General features: G+C 55.8%; 1 protein-coding gene across 4 annotated transcripts in view; it reads right to left on the bottom strand.

The window, feature by feature from the left end:
* Positions 1-22392, bottom strand: part of WHRN (whirlin) — an 89647-nt gene that overhangs the window by 47774 nt on the left and 19481 nt on the right. For all 4 annotated transcript variants that reach the window (XM_032307582.1, XM_032307585.1, XM_032307583.1 and 1 more), the window contains exons 2-3: positions 18075-18293; positions 6541-6666 (exon numbers count right to left, since the gene is read on the bottom strand). In XM_032307582.1, the coding sequence (XP_032163473.1) occupies positions 6541-6666; positions 18075-18293 (345 nt within the window). The remainder of the gene's footprint in view (positions 1-6540; positions 6667-18074; positions 18294-22392) is intronic.

The following is a 22392-nucleotide window of genomic DNA, read 5'->3' as shown; positions in this document are numbered from 1 at the left end:
CAGATGGACTTCTGCCACCCACCCTCTATCAGGGAGAGCTGGGGGTGGCACCCGAGGCCCACATGGCCCCTGTGATGAGCAGACCTCACTGTGGGCCACAGTGGCCACTCAGCTCCCTTCAACACAAAGGCAAGCGCCTCTCAGGGAAAGGGTCTTACTGCTCAGTTCGTGACGATCACCAACACTTCTTAGTGGGACGTGATCCTTTAAAAAAAGAAAAAAGGCAGGCTCTGGGTAGTCAGGTCAGGAATGCAAATGAAACAGAGGTCAAGATCACAGCTTTGGGGTCCAAAGACCTGGTTTGGGGCCTGCCTTGGCCAGACTCACTCGTTCACTGAAGAAATATTTCCTGAGCACCTGCTGTGTGCCAGGCTCTGTCGTGGGCAGGGAGATGAAGTGTTTAAGGAACCACCAGGCTCTGGCCCACAGGGACAGTCATAAAATTAACACTCCCCGTTTAAGATAGGATGAAGGAGTTCTCGCCGCCCCCCTCCCCCGAGTTGTGGCAACGGTGCAGGGGTGACACGGGTAGGTCACCTGCTGTTGGTGGGTGCTCATCAGAGGGGCGCTGCCTGAGCCCAGTCTAGAGAGGAAGAGTTGGGGGGAACGGACACTGGCAAAGCCCATCCAAGGAGGGGTCAGCCCCAGCCCTTCCGGCCTCACCAACAAACCCGCCACACCGCGTGGGCTCCAGCGAGGCCCAGCAGAGAGGGCAGATCTGCAAAGCAGCAGGCTGTCCCCAGCCACTGGGACACCGACACTGCACCAGACATAGTCTGTCCCCCAGCTGCAAGCAGCAGGGTGATGACCCAGAATGTGGGACGCTCTTGGGAGCATCTGCTCAGAAGTGGGTCTGCTCAGAAGACCCCCAGCCGGGATGGCAGCCTACTCCCACCAGCGGCAGCTAAATGGGCCTCTGACCCTGGCCTGAGCTCAGGGGCGAAGGCCGTGCGACAGGGCAGGATCCGGACAAATGCACTGGGCTTGAGAAGGTTGGTGGCTCCTGAGAAGAACACACGTCCTTCATTTCCTGTCTCTGTGTTCTTTAGTTATCCCTATGTTAGGGGACTAGCGAGGTGACAGCAAAGCATGTGGCCTTTGGAGGAGGGCCTGAGGGACCAGGGCCCCAGATCCCTGTGTGATCCCGGGCAAGCTACTGTACCTCTCTGGGCCTCAAGTGCTCATCTACAAAACTGCACTGTTGATGCCCACCATGGGGCTATTGGGAGGATTATGTAGGCGTGTATCCCACAGGGTTGAGCACAGTGCCTGATTCATAATAACCAGTGAATAAGTAGGAACTGCCATCATTATTATTATTTTTAAATGCCAGTCGATCTGGCTGTCCTCAAAGGAACAAATAAGGTTTTATGGTCCGTTCTGCAGTGGGGGGCTAGAAGCTGGGGCAGGGGAGGCAGGTGCAAAGGAACATGAGAGTTCTAAAGGTAAATGCTGAAGGCGGGGTGTGTGTGTGTGTGTGGGGGGGTTAGCCCCTACTGGGAGGGTGGGACAGCAGCACGCTCCACCCCTGCCACCCAGGGTAAGTGCAAGGAAGTGCCTGACCCCCTCCTGAGAGCTGCTCCCCCTAGCACTTGACTTGCCCTCCCCTGGACTCAGAAGCGAAGTGAGCAGCTGGAAGCCAGGCAGAAGGCAGCGTTTCCATCCCAGGAAAGCTCTGCACAGCAGCAAGAAGCCCTATTGACAAATAAAGCCTGTTCTTGGCTACGCCACCCACCAAGCCAAGCCCCTTTATTCTGTTTCAATATGCCTGATTCCACTGACAGCACGTTGGCAACAAACGGAATTAATCAATCCTGGGTGCCCCAGCGAGTGTGGGCAGGTGTTAGCACATTTGCGGGAACTCGGAGGGGGAACGGGAGACCGTGGCGGGGGGAATGCAAAGTGCTTTACTGTGGCGGGGACCAAAGAACGAAAAGCCTCTTCTGGGGGCAGGCATTTTATGAGCAAATAAAGCTTCTGACTGCCTGCCACTGGGTAGCAAGCTGAAGGGACCAGAAAACTTCCATGGAATATTCTTCCACTGCCTCGTTTCCAAACAGGCATGGCTCTCCCGTTAATGCTTTCATGCTTATAAAAGTAGTATTCGCTCCATTCAGACCCCGCACAGGGATGTGAAGAACGGTGAAAGTCATTGGTCATCCCACCGCCTTCGGGAAACACGCTGACACGCTGGGACAGGTCGGTGTGACAGCTGCTCTGCATTCTCTGTCAATATTTGCACATGCATCTGCAGTCTGAGTGCGATCCTGTGAGGTCCGCAGCGTTGCAACCTGTGCTCCCCACTTAATCACAGACCTTGGGCATCCTTCCTTATTACTAACTGCAGATCCCGAGCCTCATCTTTTCCCGGCTGCTCGGTCTTGGGTGAAATGACACACCCTGTGCGATCGGGCGCCGTTCACTTTGTCAGCATCCTCTGGCACCTTCCCCCCACCTGGCTCTCTGCATCAGCCACACAGGCCTTCCTGGGCATCTGGGAACATCTCACTCTGTTTACTTAAGCGTTTACTGTTCTTTCTGCCTGGAATCCTCATTTCCTCCTTCATGTCATTAATTTTCCTGTCTCCTATTAAATTTCAAATGAAATGTTACTTCCTCCAGGAAGCCTTCCAGGATATCCAAGATCGGAGCTAGTCTCCCCTGTTATACACCCACACAGTTCCATGGGCTTTGCCCTCTTGTTATTTATCCCGATTGTAATTAAACAACTGAGTCATTCCACCTCTGACCCGCCCTGTCTTCCCACTAGAAAGCAAGCTCCTGGAGGTCAGAGACTCTGTCTGTCTTGCTCAGCTCTGTGAGGCGAGCACTGTGTCTGGCACGCAGGAGTCCTCGGTATATACTTGCTGATTAAAAGAAAGGAAGGGAAGGAGAGGCAGCCATGGACACTCACTGCCTTTATGTAATGTCCCCTCCCTCCCTCTCCCCCTCCCTCCCTCCCTCATAAAACACCTGCCAACAGGCTACCTGTTTTGCCGTCTCTCTGTGGCTATGGGGACCACAGCTGAAGGGAAACGGAGTATGTTCCTGGCACCTGGGCACCCTCTGGCTCTCGGGCTGGGAAAACGTGCAAATCTGGGAGAAAGCCTCCAAACTCATCCGGCCCAACTATTCAGCTGCTTGCTGTCCAAGCAGAGAGACCGAGGCCCAGTGCTGGGAAGGACATGGCCACCCTCATCCAGCTGATCACCGGCAGGTCCTAGGGCTCTTGCCCTCCCCTATACAAGGCAAGCCCAGGGTGTGTCAGACCTGGGTTCAATTCTCAGCTCTGACATTAGAAAGAGTTTGACCTGCAATTCCATGAGCCTCCATCTCTTCAGCTCTGAACTGGAGACAGTGACACCTGTTATCACCAAGAGGCAAGGCAGTAAAGCCTAGTGGTTAAGGACATGGGGGGGATGGGGTCACTTGGTGATGGGCATTAAGGAGGGCATGGGATAGAATGAGCCCCAGGTGTTATGTACCACTGATAAATCACTGAACTCTCCCTCTGAACCTAATAATTCACTATATGATAATTAACTGAATTTAAATAAAATGAAATAAAATTCCAAAGAAAAGGCAACAACAACAAAAAGAACAGGGTCTTAAGTGTGCAGGGTGGGTGCGGACCAAGCATGTCTTAGTTGGGTGACCTTGGGCAAGTTGCTTAACACCGCTCCCGAATCTGCCACCTGTAAAATGGGGACGAGAACATTCCTTTCTCTCACCTTGTCCTAAAAATCACTTAACACTGTGAAGCATTTTGCACAGGTCTGGCACAGTGAATCCTCAGTAAGTGGACAACGTGGTAATAAAAGCTGCCATCTGTCAGGGACGAGAGAGACAGAGACGGAGAACGTGCCCAGGGCTGTCTGCCCAGACCCTAACACATCCTCTCTCACGCTCCCTCCCTCTTTCTTTTAACATGGATTCGATCAGAATCCGTCTGTCCCCAACAGAGTATAGAACGTGCTCATACATTTCCTGTCACGGAGGACACAGCTCACATCATCACATGGCATTCTCTCTATGAGAGACCACAGGAAAAGTGCTCCCAGGCTCAGGAATAACCACTCTTCTCAAGCACAGGTGGTCTGTTTTCACTTCACAGACATCTCTGATCTGCTTCCCTCTTTGCACTGGCTGCCAGGAAGCTCAGGGCCAAATCTGCATCCCACCTTGTAGTGAATGCTCGGGAAAGACCTTCACCCCAGCTTCATCTCTTTCTCTCAAGCCCCATATTTCTTCTTCCCAATCGCCTCACTCATTCATTTAAAAAAAACCAAAACTTTATTCAGTGACGAAAAGCTGCCTCTCATCTTTTCTGAAATGGGGGAAGTGTTAAGAAATAAATGGAATGAAAACTGCACACAGGACAAATGCAATGTGGTTGGCTGAAGCAGATGACATTAGTGAAAAAACTGGTGACCTGGAAGAAAGCATGTGGTTTGTGGAATAGCATCGTACCAACGTCAGTTTCTTGACCTTGACAGACGTACTGAAGTTATTACATAACATGTTGATGTCAGGGGAAGCTGGATGAAGGATAAATGGGAAATCCCTTTGGGACTTCTCAGTAAATCTAAAATTATCCCAAAATAATGAACTTCTTAAAAAACAAAATGTGCACATAGGCTACTGGGAGATTGTTTCCTCTTGGAAGGCATCTTTCTCTGAGAACACGGCCTGCATTCTGGGGACCCAGAGGCATTTCAGAATCAACCAGACCCAACCCATGGGGCCTCTACCAGAATCCTGATCCCCAGCACAGGAGTCCCCGCTTTGCCTCCCACTCGCTGTGTGACGGTCTGAGCCTCAGCTGCTGCACCTGTAAAATGGGCTAACCCGCGAAGCTGCTCTCCCAGACATGTTGTGGGGATGTGATTTAATGGCACAAAGATGGGGAGAAACAAAAGCCTGTCTCAGGCTATTGGGGCTGCTACGGCAAAACACAGCAGACTGGGTGGCTTATATCCAAGACATTCATTCCTCGCAGTTCTGGAGGCTGGAAGTCTGGGGTCAGGGACCGGCAAGGTCGGGTGCAGACTGCCTACTTCTTGCATCCTCACTTGCAGCGCGGGAGCTCTGGGGGTCGGGACCCTTTAATAAGGACACGAATCCCATTCACAAGGCTCCACCTCCTTGACCTAAGCACCTCCCAAAGGCTCCCCTCCAACACCGTCATGTTGGGGGTCAGGGATTACACAGATGAATGTGGGGGACACAAGCATTCAGTCTGTAACAGCGACGCTCAATAAACTTAACCTTCATTATTAATGTCATTGTCAGCTCGTTCCTCCTCGCATCTTTTCAACAATCCTGAGAAAGAGGCATTATTTATGATGCTCAGCTGGGAGAGGGAAGGGACGCTCGGACAGCTGGAGGAGCTCCCCAGGGTCACCCAGCTATTAAAGAAAAAACAGCAAAGCTAGGATTCGAACCCAATCTCCCAGACTCCAAGCCCAGAGCTCTTCCAACTGCATCATCTATCCTAAAAGAAGCGAGATTGAGAAGACACGATCTCATTTCGTGTTTAATTCCCCGGCCGTCTGGTTACCCATGGTCAAACCCTCTGGCTCCCTGGGGGTCACCCCTTCCTCCCAAGCCCCTCCAACCCCAACCTATCTCATTATGCAAGGCAGGCATGGATGCCACCTGGGTCCCCTGCTCCTATCGCTGCTGCCTTGGCTTCTCTGACATCAGGATTTACCCGCAACACACACCGCCACTTTAGGTGATCTGTCTCCTGGGCTCCAGGTCCTTGTCCCTGCCTCGCTCACTGTCACTGCCCCCCAAAGCCCTGAGCAAGTTCTGGCGGGGTGGTGCAACGTAGCGGCTAAGGCCACCGGCTGCAGAACAGACGCCTGGGCTCTGTCCGGTCCGCAACCATCAGCACCGTAACCTGGGCAAGTCAGTTTCACCTTCTCTACGTGTCCACCTGAACAACTGGAAAATGTGGGTCAGAGCCACCTCCCCCCTAGGGCAGCCCGAGGGTTCAATGAGCTACATGTGAAGTCAATGACCAGGACCTGGACGCGGTCAGCCTTCTCTAAAGCTCAAGCTAACAATACTGTTTCAATAATTGCTGGTTGCCCTGACAGACTGGCACCAGGGAGCTGCCGGGTATGAGCTCAACCCAGCTCCCGCTTTCTCCGCTCTTCCCTCTCCATGCTCCACAATGAACCTGAGGTCAGGGCCACTGCAGCCACCGGCGGTGTTTGCAAAACAGCCGTCATGAAGAGCTCAGCTGGCCCGCCGCCCAGCACCACGTGGGAGGCTGCCCTGCTCTGAGGACTGCCGGGAGATGGGCTCGGGAGGTGGGGGCACAGCTCCTACTGCTTCCTCTTGCGACTTGGAGGCATGCAGCCAGGGGGGCTCCCAGCTGCGACCAGGCCTCAAGGGAGGGAGGTGTGACCGCCCTGCTGTAGGTCTGACCGGAATCAGCGGCAAAGAGCTCCAAGCACAGCTCCTTCTCTCCCAGCCCTGTGTGTACAGCCCTGGCGCCCGTTCCCAGCCCGCGGGAGTTGGGCCGCTCACCTTGAGTCCGCTGCTTTCGGCTTCTGAGCCCGGATCCACGCCGGTGACGTAAATGCCTAGGCCGTACTCGGCTCCCCCGCGGATTGTGAGGCCCAGGGACCGGCCGTCTCCCAGGACCAGGTTCACCTGCAGTAGGGACAGGAGATCGCTATTCGAGGGCCTGAGGGGGACATGAATGTTCTTGGGGGGGAGGCATAGCAGACTCTGGAGTCCTTGGCCTATCCCAAAGGGCACAACGATTCAGGCCTGGAACATTCCAGATCAGCTGCCCCAGCTCTGCCTCCAACTTCCTGAGTGGCCTTGGGGACATCCCTCTCCCTCCCGGGGCCACAGCTGTAAGTGCTGGAAAAGAAGGGCGGTGAAGGAGGTGACCCCTAGAATTCTCTAGAGTGATGTGACATTTCAGGTGTTTACCTGTGCTCACACCGTGGGGACCACAAACCCCCCCCCCCCCCCCCCCCCCCCCGTTACCCTTCACCACACCCTTCAGCCAGGGAGAGCCTGCTCTGGGCCTAGGTTCCTACACCTTCCATCCTCCTTAGGATCAAAGTCCACTCCGCCTCCCTGGGGATCTCCCACCAGCCAGGGGTGCCCTGCCCACCCCCCAGGAGTCTCCGGCTGTGCCACCCATTCCAGTGACACATGGCAGTATGGCCTCAGCTGCTCTTCTTTCTAGAAACACAGGGAGCACTTGCCGAGTGCAGACCCACTGCTGGGCCAGGGGACCAAGAGATGAACAGGACCAGTCCTGCTCCCAAGAGTCTCAGCAGAAGGGCACAGAGACCAGGAAGCAGACCTTCATGGGACAGTGTGATCAGAGCGCAGTGGGGAAGCTCAGAGGTCACAACAATGCAGAGAAGGTGCAAGGTCCTGACCGGGGGCGAGGGTGGTGGTGGTGGGGGGGCTTCCCAGAGAAGGTGACAGCCCTGATGAGATTGGAGAGTGAGCAGGAGTCAACCCAGCAGGGGCCAGCAGGGGTGAGAAGGGCTTTCCAAGGTCAGCACGTGGCAGTAGGGGAGCGTGCTTTGCTCAGGATAGGATTGTGGGGTGAGTCATTATGGCCTAGGCGGGGAGCGCTGAGGAGGAGCTAGGGGGACAAGCAGGGGAGGCTGGGGGCTGATTCCGGAAGACCTCATAATCCATGAAGGAGCCCTCAGGAACATGCATATGTCTTGAGTATGAAAGAGGAATCAGGGAAAAGGAGGAGTTGCACCAGAAGACCTAGAACTCACCCCAAAAGGTACAAAATATCCCTCAACAGGTTAAGACCGGGACAAGGAAGGGACCCAAAGAGAACACAGTCTTTTGCATATATTAATCCCACTTAATTCTTCAACCACCCTGGGTGGAGATGGGTGAAGGAGACAGACTCAGGTCCAAACTGCCTGATGGGGGGAGCTGCTGTGTGATCTCAGGCACATCCTTAATCTCTCGGTGCCTCGAACTCTTCACCCACAAAAAGAAGATGAAAATAGCCTTACAGGGCTTCTTCGGAAAGGGTCACATTAAGAGACAGATGCAGGATAGTTTCTGGGCCACAGTGAATGCTTGGCAAACGTCAGCCACTGTTGGTTCCACTTTGCATGTGACAAAACCAGCCAAGGCCACCGAGCCACAACGGACTCCTGCAGGCTGGTGGACGTCCGGAGAGGGCCCAACAGACGGAACGCCTCTGGGGTGTTTGGTTCTAGGACCGCAGGCTCTGGGGTGGCCCCACCCCCTTCAGGCCAGAGTCGGCTCCTGGTTTGCTCCCCCGAAGGAAGACCACATTAGAAAGGACAGCATCTGTGAGCCCCCCGTTGCTCTCAGGGGGCACCTGGGAATGGTCACCCAGCAGCGTCAGAGTGACAGATGTTCTGGAAAAAGCAGGCTATAAGGACGGGCTTGACAATGCAGCCCTAGTGACGACCCCGCCCAGCCCAGTGCAGCGCTACGGCTGAGAAAGCTGCGAGCTGGCGTGGGTTCGAGGCCTGCCCTGTCTGTGATCATGATCACACACAGGTCTGGGCCCCAGGGGGGTGACAGCATGCTAGCTAGAGGTGCCGGCTCTGGAGCCAAACTGCCGGGGGTTCGTCCCGGCAGCAACACTTGCTGGGTGTGTTACCCTATGCAGATGCCTCCGCCTTCTCATCTGTAAAGACGTGGAAACCAGTCACATCCACTTTACTGGCGTGTTGGGGATGAGTGGGTCCACACACCAGGGGCGTTCAGCATCGTGCCCAGCGCGGTGCAGACACTCAGAAAACACTGGCTGTTGTTCTTATCTTCCCGGTGGCCCCGGCCGGCCAGCAATGGGGCTCGCGTGCACAGATGGGGTGCCCTGGAAGGCCGAGGCGTCCTCCCCAACGCTGCTGCCTCAGAGGCCGGGACGGGCCATGCACTTAGGCTGTGGCTGGTTTGCTCCACTCGCTCACCCAGCCCCGCAAGTCTGGGCCTCGTGCTGGGCACTGGATCACAGGAGCATGTGACATGGTCCCTGTCCCCAGGGCGGGGACTGGTGGCTGCTGGTGGCTCACCTCCATCCCTCCCCGCCCCGGCAGCTCCCATCCAGGGACCAGGAGAAGAGGGCAGGTGAAAGCCCCACCCCTGCCTCCTTCGGGACGACCCTGAGGGCCAGCGCATCCCCTGCGCCCCCGCGGCGGGCGTCACAGCCACTGCGCCTGCTGCCCAGTCCCGTGGCCCCGGTGCCCTGTACCAGCATCGAACCCAGGGCACTGCCCTGCTGCGGTGATGAACGGCCACACATTTAGGGGCTTCATACAGCACAGATTTATTATCTTACAAGCCTGGAGGTCAGAAGTCTACAGTGAGTAGACAAGACTGCATTCCTTCTGGAGGCTCTGGGGGGACGGTTTCCTTGCCTGCCTTCACTTCCAGAGACCATCTGCCTTCTTCGGCTCATGACCTCTTCCCCCATCCTCAAAGCCAGTGGGGATAGGGCCTTCCCACCTGGCTCTGCTCCGGGCAGTGCACCCCCTTCTTCTGACTCAGACCCTCCTGCCTCCTTCTGGGGACCCTGGGGTTGCAATGAGCCCACCCAGAGAATACAGGAGACTCTCCCCATCTAGAGAGCCTTAAGGTAACACATCTCTGAAGTGGCTTTGGCCAAGGAAGGGGACATCTTCCCAGGCTCCAGGGAAGAGGGATGGGTGTCTCGGGTCATCATTCTGTCCAGCACAGACAGTCCCCCAGGAACCTCCTCAGGGAAATCTTGGTCTCAGAGTCCATTCTGGGGAGCCTGACCTCAGGCAGAGTATCCCAGAAATAGGACCTCCGAGCCGAGCCATGAAGGCCTAGGGGGTCAGCCAGGGAAAGGGGGAGGGAAGACAAGTATTTTGGGCGCAGGAAGGTGACAAAAGCTCAGAACCCAGACACAGCACGGCCCCCAGGAGTCCCACAGGGTTCTGTTTGGCTAAAGCAAGGTGGGGAACCCGGGGAAGGGACAAGATTAGTCAGTGGGGGGTCAAGAGCCAGGCCTATAAGACTGGGCTTTAGGTGAAAGAAAGAACTGCTCAGATTCATTCGGATTTTAGGAAGACTGCCGGCCAGGTCCTTAAGGAAAGCATGTGCACCTTGAGACAGTGGCCGGGTGGGAGTGGGGTGGGGGGGGCCCAGATCTGGGGGAGGTCAGGGAGACCTGCTGAGGACAGAGTGTGCGGCTCCCTCCCGATCCCCTGCCATGCCCGCAGAACGCACCCCTCCCCCCATGCTCTGCCTTCAGGGCCTAGGGCACACACACCTGGAGTCCAGCTCATGCGGTGGCCTGGAGTCAGTCACTCTCCTCCCCGACCTGGGATCCCCAGCTCCAAGCCCAGAAGATTCTGGGAGGAGAGAGCCAGAAGGAGCCCCCTGACAGCCAGATGGCAGCGGCTGTCTGCGGCAGGCCCCTCTGAGCCCTGAGGATGGAAACAAACCTCCCCGCCTCCCCGCCACCTCCCCATAAATCCGTTACGTGGGAATAAAACAGCCTGTATCACGGAGCTGTAATAACAGTCCTATCAACCACAGGGTAATCTGCCTCAATCACTTGCTGGAATTCAACCAGCATTTGGCAGGAAAAAAATTCACCTACAGGAAAGGACACTGAGCCGGCACCATGAGAACGCCACTCCCACCAATAATACGAATAACTCATTAAATTAATTAGTGACTAACATACTGAGTATTTCCTGAATTCCAGGCACTGGATGCATTGCCCCATTTAATCCTCTCTCTTCCTCTGTGGTTTCTATTGTTATGTCCATTATCCCAATGAGGACACTGAGGCAGGAGGGCTGAAATGATGTGGCCACACAGCAGCTGGCCAGACTAGGCATTTAACGAGCACGCTTCGTTGTCTCCCACAGCCCCAAGTTCAAATCCTGAGTCTGCCTTTTACTGCTGGGAAACCAGGGGGAAGGACCCACTTCTCTGATTTTTAGTTTTCTCCGTCAGATAAGTTGAGAGTCAAACAACGTACCTGGGACAGGCACTACTCACTCCCCCTCCCCTTCCTGTTTTGCCCTAGAACCCTGACCCTATCGAGGAAGCAATAGAGCAACAACCCCGAGATGCAGTCAGTCTGGGCCAAGCCTATTCCTTTCTGCCTGGGACGTGGGTAGTCTGGGCCAGTTCTGGCCAATGGACATGATGGAGGACATCTGCTGGTGAATGCTGGGAGCGATTCTGTCCTCAGAGAAAAAAGAGGCATAGGCATAGGGTGAGAAGGGCCTTCTGCCTGCCCACCCTGCTTCCACTCTGCTTTGGACACAGCTGTGATGGCAGGAGCTGCAGCTGCCATTCTGCAGCTGGCAAGCAAAAAGCCAAAGACAAAAGCCAACAAGAGGAAGGGCAGACTTACCAAAAAACTATACTTGGGGACTCCTAGCCCCACACTCCTTAAGGCTTCCAATAGCCTGGACATTCAGCCCCAGGCAGGGTGGATATAGGCACGATGACTCCTCCATGGACCTCAGATCCTATGTCACCTTCTCCATGAGGCCCTCCCTGCCCCTGCCTAGAATTAGCTCACCCATATACTGCCCCTATGCCCTTTTCTATATACTATATATCACTTATTTTAACATACACACACGCACACACATGAATGTAAGCGTTTCAAGGCGTCATCCTTGGCTAGTTGCCGCTATACTCCCAATACTCAGAACAGTTTTGGCCCACTGTAGGTACTCAGTAAACGTTTCAGGGTAAAAAGATAGGAAAGGTACGTAGCTCCGAGCTGACACTTGAAACATGACGGCCGTCACTGGAAGGAACGACTACACCCTAGGCACCCAGGCACCGTGCTCCACACTTCCATACTCGAGTACTAAGCCCTCAAACAGTCCCACGTGGCCACCAGGTCTACCCCCATACTAATGACAGGGAAACTTACTAGACCAACCTGAGAGTAGGTGACTTGTCTGAGGTCACCCAGTCAGGAAGTTCAGGAACCAGGTTTCAAACCCAGGCCCAAAGTCCCTGCTCCCTCTGTACAAGGTTGGGCCTCAGCCCAAGCCAAGGGGCAGGGCGTCTCTTGTCCCAGTGGCTGGTGAAGCGAGTCTGGGGGAGCGGCCACTGCTGCAGCGGGGTCTGGTCACAGCCTGGAATGGGGACTGAGGGCTGAAGACACTGTGATGGCACAGGACTGGCCCATTTGCTCGGGGACTAATGACACAGGTGGGTGACACCTGGGCCTTGCCATCGGCTGTTCCTGCCCCACTGCTCACCTGAACGACTCCCAGGTGCTGACCAAGACTCCTGGCACAGTGAGCAGCCGGGCCAGAGGGGGGCCCCTCCTGAGGCTGTGCACAGGCCAGGCCTGCAGAGCCAGAGCCAGAGGTGGGGGTGGGGTGGGCGCAGGGGAGATGGCACTTCCCTCTCAGTCCCGCCCAGAAGGTAAGGAGGACAGGACTTGGGATCCGAGGACAACGTGGCCCCACCATTCAGAGGCTGTGTGGTCTGGAGCAATTCATTCAGCCCTTCCGCACCTCCATTTTCTCATCCGGAACACAGCACTACTGCTACGATCTGCAAATGCTCCGGAACACGGCACTACTGCTACGATCTGCAAATGCTCCGGAACACGGCACTACTGCTACGATCTGCAAATACTCTACAGATCTGGCTTCAGAGTCCAACGACTCCACGAAACCGCACTGAAATCTGGAAAGGTCAGAGCAGACCGAGCCGCTGGGCGTCTCGGTTCTCTCGCTCTGGCTGCTGCATGCGCCGCCCAGTTCATAATGTCTCCCTGGAAAAAGAGGGTGACAACGTACGTGTGGCCTGTGGCAACAGCAGAAGCAGAAGAGCCTCTTCTGAAAGCCCTTCTCCATGTCCGTGGGGTGTGCTACACGTGCCCCACCAGAGCGACTGTCTCTTCGAACTAAGAACCCAAGAACAGGTGTCTGAATCAGACTGAATCAGCTCAGAATCAGCGGCAGGTTGGTGGGGAGGCGCCGGCCTTGGAGCAGGACCTAGAAACACTACGCTCATCCCCTCCGCCCCGAAGACAACCCGCAACCCACCTTCCCCTTCCTCCCTCCCCCACCGCCACATCCCAGCCCGGCAAGCACGTTCAAACCACCCTCCGCTTCAAGCCACGTGAAAGAATGAGCTCACTCACCCCCTGCCCCCGTGACTCTGAACACCCACATGGGGAGGAGGCCGGCAGAGTGTGGGAACTTCCCCCCAAGACCTATTTCCCACCTTCGAGGTTCATCTTCTAGAACCAGAAATATCATGATGGGCTCCAGGGGCTCTTTTCTATTTTTCTCTTTACTGCAACCAGTCGATTTCCCTTGAAGGGGGGCCCCACAACACCCCTTTTTCTTCCTGCTCTCGTAAAGGTCTTTGCAGACCCGGATTCGATGCCACCCTTGTTCCCCTGCCAGCCAGGAGGACACTCAGTGACTCCCTGCTGCCAACAGGAAAATGTCTCTGGGGCACACATACTTCCAGCCTGCCACCCGGCCCCACACTCTGTCCCAACTATAACTCCCACGGGACACCAGTGTCGGGAAAGCAGGGGACTAGAATCCATCTAGCTCTTTCTAACCTCCCTCCCACTGCCACACCTTTCCCTCTGCCTGGACCACTATTCCTGCCCCTGCCATGTAGCCAAACTCCAAAGGCCTACCTCCTCCAGGAAGCCTTCCTAAATCTCTAGCTGGCAGGAGCTCCCTCCTCCCTACACCACAGCACCCTCCCGGGTCCCTTACGGAGCATGCATCCCATCAGACCTTGGGACCCCTTAGCTTGCCTCCTCGGGGCTCCTCACATTGGGGCGGGGGCAGACCAGGGTAATGTCAGGACAGAGGGCTGGGAAAGAGAGATCTGGCCCCGCCCCTGAACTCCACCCCTCTCATCTGGGTGCCGCCGGGCACCACCATTGCTATGCCTAAGACCTGCCCCAGCTCACAGCCATTAAAGCATGGCTACAACCAACCAACCAAACAGAAACAAACAGATCCAAAAAAAAGCCCCCAGAAAATACCAAGTGTTGACAAGGCTTTGGGGAAACTGGAACCCTTCGTGCTCTGGCTGGTGCAGCCACTGTGGGAAAACAGGACAGAGCTTCCTGAGAGCATTAAAAACACAGTCACCATATGCTTTCTGGGGGCTTCCCCGCAAGGACTGACTCCGAGAAACACTGCACAGCCATGAACAGCAGCTTTATCCACAAGAGCCAAGAGGACGACACCACCCGGGTGAAAAAAATGCGGTCCCTCCGGACAGCAGACCATTATCGTCCTTAAAACGGGCAGAAATCTCATCACGTGCTACAACCGGGATGAGCGCGGTGGTCCTGAAGGCAAAGTGAAATAAACGAGTCAGAAAAAGACAAGACACCATTCTCTCTACTCGCGCGAGGTGCCCCGAGGGGTCTGATTCCGAGACACGCAGTGCACTGGTGGCCGGCGGGGGCTGGAATAAGGAGCAACTGCCCCTGAACGGGTCTGAGTTTGGTGAGAGCAAAAGCGTCTTGGAGATGCGGCCACACAGCAGTGAGCGCACGCTTCATGCCCCTGAACTTGGCACCACTTACGGTGAAGAAGATACGAGATATGGGATGTGTTTGATGTGATATGTTTTGCCACAATTTAAAAGAAAGCCCAGAGCCCTGGGATTCTACCTCCCTGCCCCTAAGCTGTTGTGTTTCCGAGGGGAGAGGGCAGGGTAGGCTCTGCCCCTCAGCCCCAGCTAACCAGGAGAGAACCCCGAAGAGGAAGGCCTGACACCTGCTGAGCTCGGATGAGCGTCACCTCCCTTGTGGGTGAAGTAGAGGTGACAGAGACAGGGAACGTGGCTCTCCTCCCTGGGCACATGGTGGCAGCTGTTTACACACCCACAACAATGCCAACTGGGGAAACAGATGGCCGCATCCTCCTCTTTGACTTTGCAAAGAACAGTGTGTGAGGGTCGGATCACACACGACTCGGATTCCCACCCAGCAAGCATTGAGTGAGCTGCTACCACGCCCCAGGCTGTTGGCAAGGTGTTTTGTTTTGATTCAGGCATTCACGTAATAAGGACTGAGCACCTATGCTGTGCCAGGCACTGATCCAGGCACTGTGCGTGTACCAGCGCCCAGAACCGACATCCGTACTGCCGCGACACGAACACAGTGGTGGGGAAAGCTACCCCTACCGCCGTCTCCATCTTGCACAGGAGACAGAGGCTCAGAGCAGTTGTGCAACTTGTCCACGGTCACACAGCTGGCAAGCGGCAGAGCCAGGACTTGAACTCAGGCAGCCTGGTTCTGGTGTCTTACCCTCCCGGTCATACTGACACTCTCCCGTGTAACCCACCCCCCTCAACGAGCGTGTTCCAGGTCACTGTAGCTGTGGAGGCTGAGGAGCACTCAGGATCGGGAGCCTGGAGCGAAGTTCCCTGCTGCCCCCTGTGCCTCTTCGCCTCTGAGGACGTGACTGTAACCTGAGAGCAGATGGGTCTGATCCCAGAGAGTTATATCTGTTCTTCCCTTCTGTTCCTTCCTTCGCCCTCACAGGTCGGCTCCGCACTTCAGCGTGGAGAACGGCGTTATCAGGAGCGGCTGCGATGCTAGAAGCAGCTTAGGGGACAGTGTCCAGTGCTTGTCCCAAGTCTCTTAGTGACATGTGGGATTTTCACAACCGACTGCCCTGGGCACTGTCTCTAGAAGGTGTGTGTCCACTGGGGTTGGGCTAGGAGAACTGAAGGTTGGCACGGGAAGTCTGGGAGTCTGGTCGCAGTGATGTGGAGTATTAGACAATTCCAGGACACCAGAGAGAAGAGAGTCAGGGCCTGCTGAGCTTTGGGTCCAGGGAACAGAAGGGCAGGTTCCAGAGAGATTTCCCCACAGCCCTCACAATAGGAAATGGGGAAGTTTCCAGGATGCATCCAGGCAAGAAGAAGAACAGAAGGGAGAGAAGGGACCTGTCTGGAGCTGTGAGATCTGTGAAGGTCACTCTGGTGTGGTCCAGGGTGTTTCCTGCCTCCTGAGGTCTCTGGTCCTCCCTGGAGCACAATTCCCTAAGTCTCTACCTTCTGGGTTCCTGCGTAAGTTATTCTAAGACTCCTAGAAGGCACCTGATCCCTCCCAACCCTGCCCCCTATTCCAGCAACAGGGTCCTTCTTGCTAAGCTCTGAAGATATGAACTGATTCTTACCCCAGGGCCTTTGCACATGCTATCCTTGCTGCCTGGGATTTTCAGCCCCCAGAGTACATGGCAGCTCCTTCTTCCTTCCCAAGTCTCAGCTCAGAGGTCACCTCCTCAGAGAGGCCCTCCCTGACCACCTCATCTGAAGCAGAGCCTCCCTCTCCACCCATCACTCTCCACCCCTCTGTCTCCAGATCTTACTTCCTTTCACCACTCTTCACCACCTTAATGATCTTGCTCACTCTTGCTCCTTTCTGGATTATGGTCTCACTCCTCCCATGAACTCCAAACTCACTGGAAGCTTCTCCACCGCAGGGCCCCATCTCTCCTGTCCACTTCTCTATCCCTCCCTCCCATCACAGCATGAAGCACGCCGCAGGCGTTCACTAAGTACTGAGTACGGGGTGACCAGGGTGACCCGTGGAATGGGCCTTAATTGCTACAGTGCCCAGAGTCTCTCTTGGATTCCTGTGCTTTGAAATGGGGATGACAGCTAAGCCGGCTGGGTGGCTGTGAGGATTCACTGAGGTGCTGAAGCCCAGCGCCCAGCACCCATCAGCACCATGCCCGACACAGGAAAGGGGCTCAAGGGAAAGATAAAGCCAGTTCCCTGCCCGGTCCTGGAAGGCTGGCCTTGAGAATGACTTCATGCCTCAGGCACCCTTGCTGGCTCAAGATTGCTATGGAGCACAGATCACATGGCGGGGAGGGGGTTCGAGCCCACCCCTGCCCACCCAGCGCTACCACCACAAAGCTGCCCCGGCGGCTCGGGAGGTGGGGGTCTACCACTGGGGCCCCCATCGCAGCTCCTCGCCTGCCCCAAAGCACATTAAATGGAGGGATGGTCTCATGGGCAGGAAAGGAGAGCTGAGCAAGAGTCTCCAGAAGGCAGGCCTTGGCCCAGAACCCCAAGCCACATGGCCTCGGGGCTGTGGGTGTCCAGTTCCTAAAACATCTGGAGAACCGTGTGCAGGACTCACATTCCTGGTCTCCTAGCAACCACGAGGTGCGAGGCAAACAGCACCCATTGTGATGCTCAAAAACTCAGGGGAATCATCTCCCGTCTTTTTTTTTTTTAATTTTAACAGTCATGCTATGAGGGGAGGAGGGCTTTGATGCCCCTGCCCCCGTCTTCGGGTGACCACACCCCACGGTGCTCGGGGGCCACACACCTGCCCCTGGAAAGAGCCAGAGAGCTGACACGGGGGAAATCCCTTTCCCCTGGGAGGCGCACCGAGCTCCCCACTCCACTTTGGGTCTGAAACTGCCCACACCCTGTCAGTTCTCACTTGGTACAAGGGGACCAGCACCAGTGCCTGCTGTCGACAACCCGAGACACGCAGCCGCGGAGGGTTCCCTCGGAGCCTGCTGTCCCCGCAGCTGCGTGCGGCCACGCCCCGGGTCCCGCCCACCGAGAAGCTGAATCACGCTGAACTGAAAGCAGGGCTCTGAGCGCGCTCTCCTCCCTTTTCCAGTCCAGGGGCTAGGATGGGGGAACTGGCGGGGTCACAGCTTCAAGCATCAGAAGGGGCAGGAGCCCAGGGGATGACAACGGGGGTGAGGGTAGGTCCCACAATAAGACGGGGAGCAGAGCTGCCCGCTGTCCCCTCTGTTCGGTGTCAGGGAGAAATAAATCATCTGATTTAAGTCACAGTCTTTGGGCTCTTTGGGGGCAGGATCTTAGCCGGTCTCAGAATGTACATCGCATGGGTGAGAAAGAGAAGACAAGTTCAAACCCTTCAGCAGGGCCTTAAGAGGAGAACAGAGCCCGGAAAGAACCAAGCCCCTTCTCCAACCTCTAAGAAGCGTCCCCGTTCTGGGTCTGGCAGGGAGAATGGGGTCTCGGGGGCCCAGGCTCCCGCACCAGCCCTCCGCCCCTGGCCGGCATGCTGAGGCCGAGGCCGGGCGGCTCACCTTCTTCTCGTCCCCGCCTTGCAGGAGGTTCAGGGCGCTCCTCGAGTCCCCCTCACGCTGCCTCAGGGTGCTGCCGTGGCTCGGGGGCAGGCCCGAGGGCGGGGAGATGCTGCGGCCCTGCGGGTCCACCCAGGTGTAGATGTGGCTGGTGACGTACCCCCCAGGGATGCGCCCCGCCGAGTACACGGACAGCACCAGCTTCTTCGAGCCCTTCAGAGCCTGGAAAGAGAGAGAGGACACAGGGTTAGCAGGAAGGGGGCAGCGAGGGACACACCTCCCAGTACATGGAACTTCTTTCAGGACCCCACACCAGGAGCAGGAGGCCAGCCCCTGAATTACCAGCCCTCCCCACGACCCCCGGGGCTCTTTTTTCTGTAGCCCTCAATTTTTGCCCTACGGAAACAAGGGCATCCGTCCTACCCCATTCTGAAGTGGTCCCAATGTAAGAAACACGCACTCTGCGTAACTGTGCAGAAAGAGTGAACACAGCAGGTCCAAGACAGCATCCTTACGAAGGCCTGCTTGGCTGGCACTGGGAACCTAGATTCTGAGTGTTCCTCCTGTTCCCGAGCCTAGCTCACCGTGCCTACGCTCCTTGTGCAAGCTATGCGGGGGTCCGGAATGTGACCAGACCCCAGTAAAAACCCTGGCACTGACTCTCCAATGAGCATCCCTGGTGGACATCTCCCAGCTCATCCTGGACTCATCCTACAGCAAAGGGAGACTCAGAGGCTTATGCCTGCTTTCCTACAGACTCTGCCCCCTGAGCCTGTTCTCTGTGCTCATTTTGCTGTGTATCCTTTCGTTATCATAAATCTTTTTTTTTTTTTAAAGATTTTATTTATCTGAAGAGACAGAGTGTGAGAGCACAAGGGGCGGGGGCGCTGGCGGTGGAGAAGGAAAGGGAGAAGCAGACTTCCCGCTTAGCAAGGAGCCTGATGCGCGACTCCATCCCAGGACCCTGGGATCATGACCTGAGCCAAAGCCAGACGCTCAACTGACTGAGCCACCCAGACGTCCCTCACTGTCATCAATCTTAGCCACAAGTCAACCATACGCTGAACCTGTGAGCCCTCACAGAAGCCGGGGGTGGTCTTAGTGACCCCAACAAGAGTCGAGAGATGAAACAATTAATAATGATAGCCGGACACTGACAAAGAGCCTGTCTGCGTCAGACACTCTGCTCCGTACCCGGCATGCTCTGCCTCCTCCTGAAATCCTCATGGAATCCGATCTTGTCGGGAGAGAGGTCCATTCTTCAGATGAAGAAACAGAGGCAAATCGCCTGCCTACGACGCACAGGGAGTTAGGGGTTCCTTTTCCACAGCAACTAATTTTGAGTGTAGACCCCAGCTTCATTCTACGTTTCCCAGTCTGGGGATGGAAGCACCAGGAAGAGAGGAGAGCCCGCGCTGTCCACCCGGGGTGCATGCTGAGACTGGCCGTACTGCTTTCTTATGGGGCACCTGGAGCTGAAATGATGCTGTTTATCGAGGGACGGTCACTTAGCGGGAGGATTAACAGCCAACCCTGCAACTGGGGGGGGGGGGGGCTAGAGCCTGCTCATACGAAGCTCACACTGCTGTTAAAATCACATTTGTAAATGACGATGAGCGTATGTAATGCCGTGGATCCGTGATACGCTGTACTGTGCAGGGGGGCCAAAGGATCTCCATCCTATCTTACAGGATAACCTCAGTGATGCAGAGATAAAAACACACAGGAGAAACAAAACGAAGCCGAGGACGCCAACAGTGTCTTTCTGGGTGGCAGGATTATGGATGATTATTATTTTGTTCTTCCTTTTTCTCAGTATTTTCTAAATGTTTCAGAATGATGATACATTACTTCTGATCTCAGAAAACAACAAGAATATGCCTCAAAAAGAGTATCTAGCTCTCTGACTCCCCAAGCTTGCCTGGATGTGCCCTGGGCTGCGTTCTCCTGATTCCCCAGTACTCTGGAAAGACAAAAGGGGCCAAGGGAAGAGCTATCGCCTACAGTGGGGAGCCCTGGCTGGACTGAGCCTCTCCCGGAGGAGGCAGGGTAAGCTGGGAGCTGCCAGGGCCCCTCAAGTCCACAGCTAAATGTCAGTTCCCTCCAACAGATGAATGGATAAAGAAGATACTGTCCATATATACAATGGAATATTACTCAGCCCTCAGAAAGGATGAATACCCAACTTTTGCACCAACATAGACGGGACTGGAGGAAATTATGCTGAGTGAAATAAGTCAAGCAGAGAAAGTCAATTATCATATGGTTTTGCTTATTTGTGGAACATAAGGAATAACATGGAGGACATTAGGAGAAGGAAAGAAAAAGTGCATTGGGGGGAAATCAGAGGGGGAGACGAACCATGAGAGAGTGTGGACTCTGAGAAACAAACTGAGGGTTTTAGAGGGGAGGGGGTGGGGGGTGGGTCAGCCCAGTGATGGGTATTAAGGAGGGCACGGATTGCACGGAGCACTGGGGGTTATACACAAACAATGAACCATGGAACACAGCATCGAAAACTAATGATATACTGCATGGTGACTAACATCATAAAAAATAATAAATCAATAAATCAATAAATGCCAGTCCCCGGTGGAGGGATAATGAGAATATGGCAGCTCTCCAAAAGTCTGCTTTTACAAAGCGTTTCCGAGAAGATGAGGAGGGAGAGATTTAGCGCTCCTTCAGCAAGTCCCTGGGACTCCCCCCAATAGGACAGCTGGGAAGGTAGAACCTGGGCGAAGTTTGGGGGGCAAGATGGAGAGGCCAAGGAGCAAGCAGAGCTCTGGGGGAGGAAACAGGGAAAGGGGTCATAGGGCAGCAGCAGCCTCAGCAGAAACCTGGGAGGCCCCCGTGCCTTCCTGGCCCCTCAGGATTCCTGAGCCCGTCCAGGATTCTCTCCTCTGTGAGGACACTGCTAGCTGGAGGTCCGGGCCCCTGGCCTGCTTCCTCCCTGCTCCCTCCCTCAAGAGACTGTGAGCCTGAGCCCCGTCATCCACAGGAACAGAAGAAAGAACAGAAACGGTGCATGGAAGCAGAACTGCGTCCCCTGTCCCCTGCGAGTGGTGAGTCCCGCGGCCCGCGCTTCCCATCTCGAAGCAGCACCGTGAAACATCACCCACTTCCCAAGGCGGTGGGGATTCCAGGACACCACGCAGGAGGCCCAGGGCCTTTGCACACAATAGGAGCTCAGCCCACACACCGCTCCTCCCCGGGCATCTGCACTGAGAAGGGAAACCAGGTGCAGAGAAGCCTCGTCTGGGGAGTTACACAAGCAGGCGGGCGGCGGAGAGCACGGCTTGTATTCTGCACCGCTGGCTGCAGTGCAAGTCTCTTGGTCAGTTCTATAAATAGGCAGGCAGCAACCTTGAGAACGGAGAGGAGGTTAGCGCCTCTGGTGAGAAGACCACAGACGGCGGGAATGGGGAGGGCCTGGGAGGTCACCGAGCCTCCTGCGCCTCTGGTGTCTTACAGAAGGGGACCCCGGAAGCCCGACACGGGAAAGGACAGAGAGGGAACGACTACAGAAAACACAGCCAAGGACACACAGGAGGCCAGCCTCGGGTAGCCCCCTCTACCCCATGCACTCGGTTCCCCCGCCACAAGACTGAGGGGCCAGAAACTCTGACGGCCACTCAAGTGAAGACCCTTCCAGAACCTCCGATTGTTGGCCTTTTGGGTCAATGTGGGCTTCTGGGGGGGCTTGGAGAGCAAGAACTTCCTCCTCCAAAACTGAACCAGCCCAGGACTCCCGAAACGGCCCTTGGCACCCCAGAGCAGGTTCTCAGGATACCGCCTGGTACGGGGCCGAGAGACGCGGCCCCAAAGGCTCCACCCACTGCCCTTTTCAGCCACGATGTGTGTGTCACACGGGGAAGGCAAGGAGACGAGGGCGTAAGAAGCTGGTTTCTGTCTTCTCACCGCCTGTCTCCATTTTTTTCATACAGCCACTTGCTTGTGTGAACCAAGAAGTGAACTCCAAAGGCGATCTGGACGGTGCCCTCAGCCCCGCACATGCGCGGCCACCCCCAAGCTCGGGCGCCGGCTGGGCCTCGGCCGCACCAGCCACTCGGTCCTCAGAAGAACCAGCAGCTTCTCTGGCCGGAGCGACCTTCGCACACCACGCAGCTCAGGCGGCAGAGGAAACTAGAAGGAGCCCAGGCCGGGAGACAGAAGCCCAAGCATGGCCCTGGTGTGCCATGGCTCACTGGGTGGCCCGGGGCCATGTCTTCCTCTGGAGGGGTCTCAGTTTTGCCAACTGGCAGCAAGCAGCTTGAACTCACTAAGAGCTGAGGTCCTGCCCCACAAGGCCACTTCACTG

This window comes from Mustela erminea, chromosome 12 (genome assembly GCF_009829155.1).
Source record: "Mustela erminea isolate mMusErm1 chromosome 12, mMusErm1.Pri, whole genome shotgun sequence".
In the NCBI taxonomy this organism is placed as follows: Eukaryota; Metazoa; Chordata; class Mammalia; order Carnivora; family Mustelidae; genus Mustela; species Mustela erminea.
The sequence above is the reverse complement of the archived record's forward strand: the minus strand, read 5'-3'. Positions and strand labels throughout refer to the sequence as shown.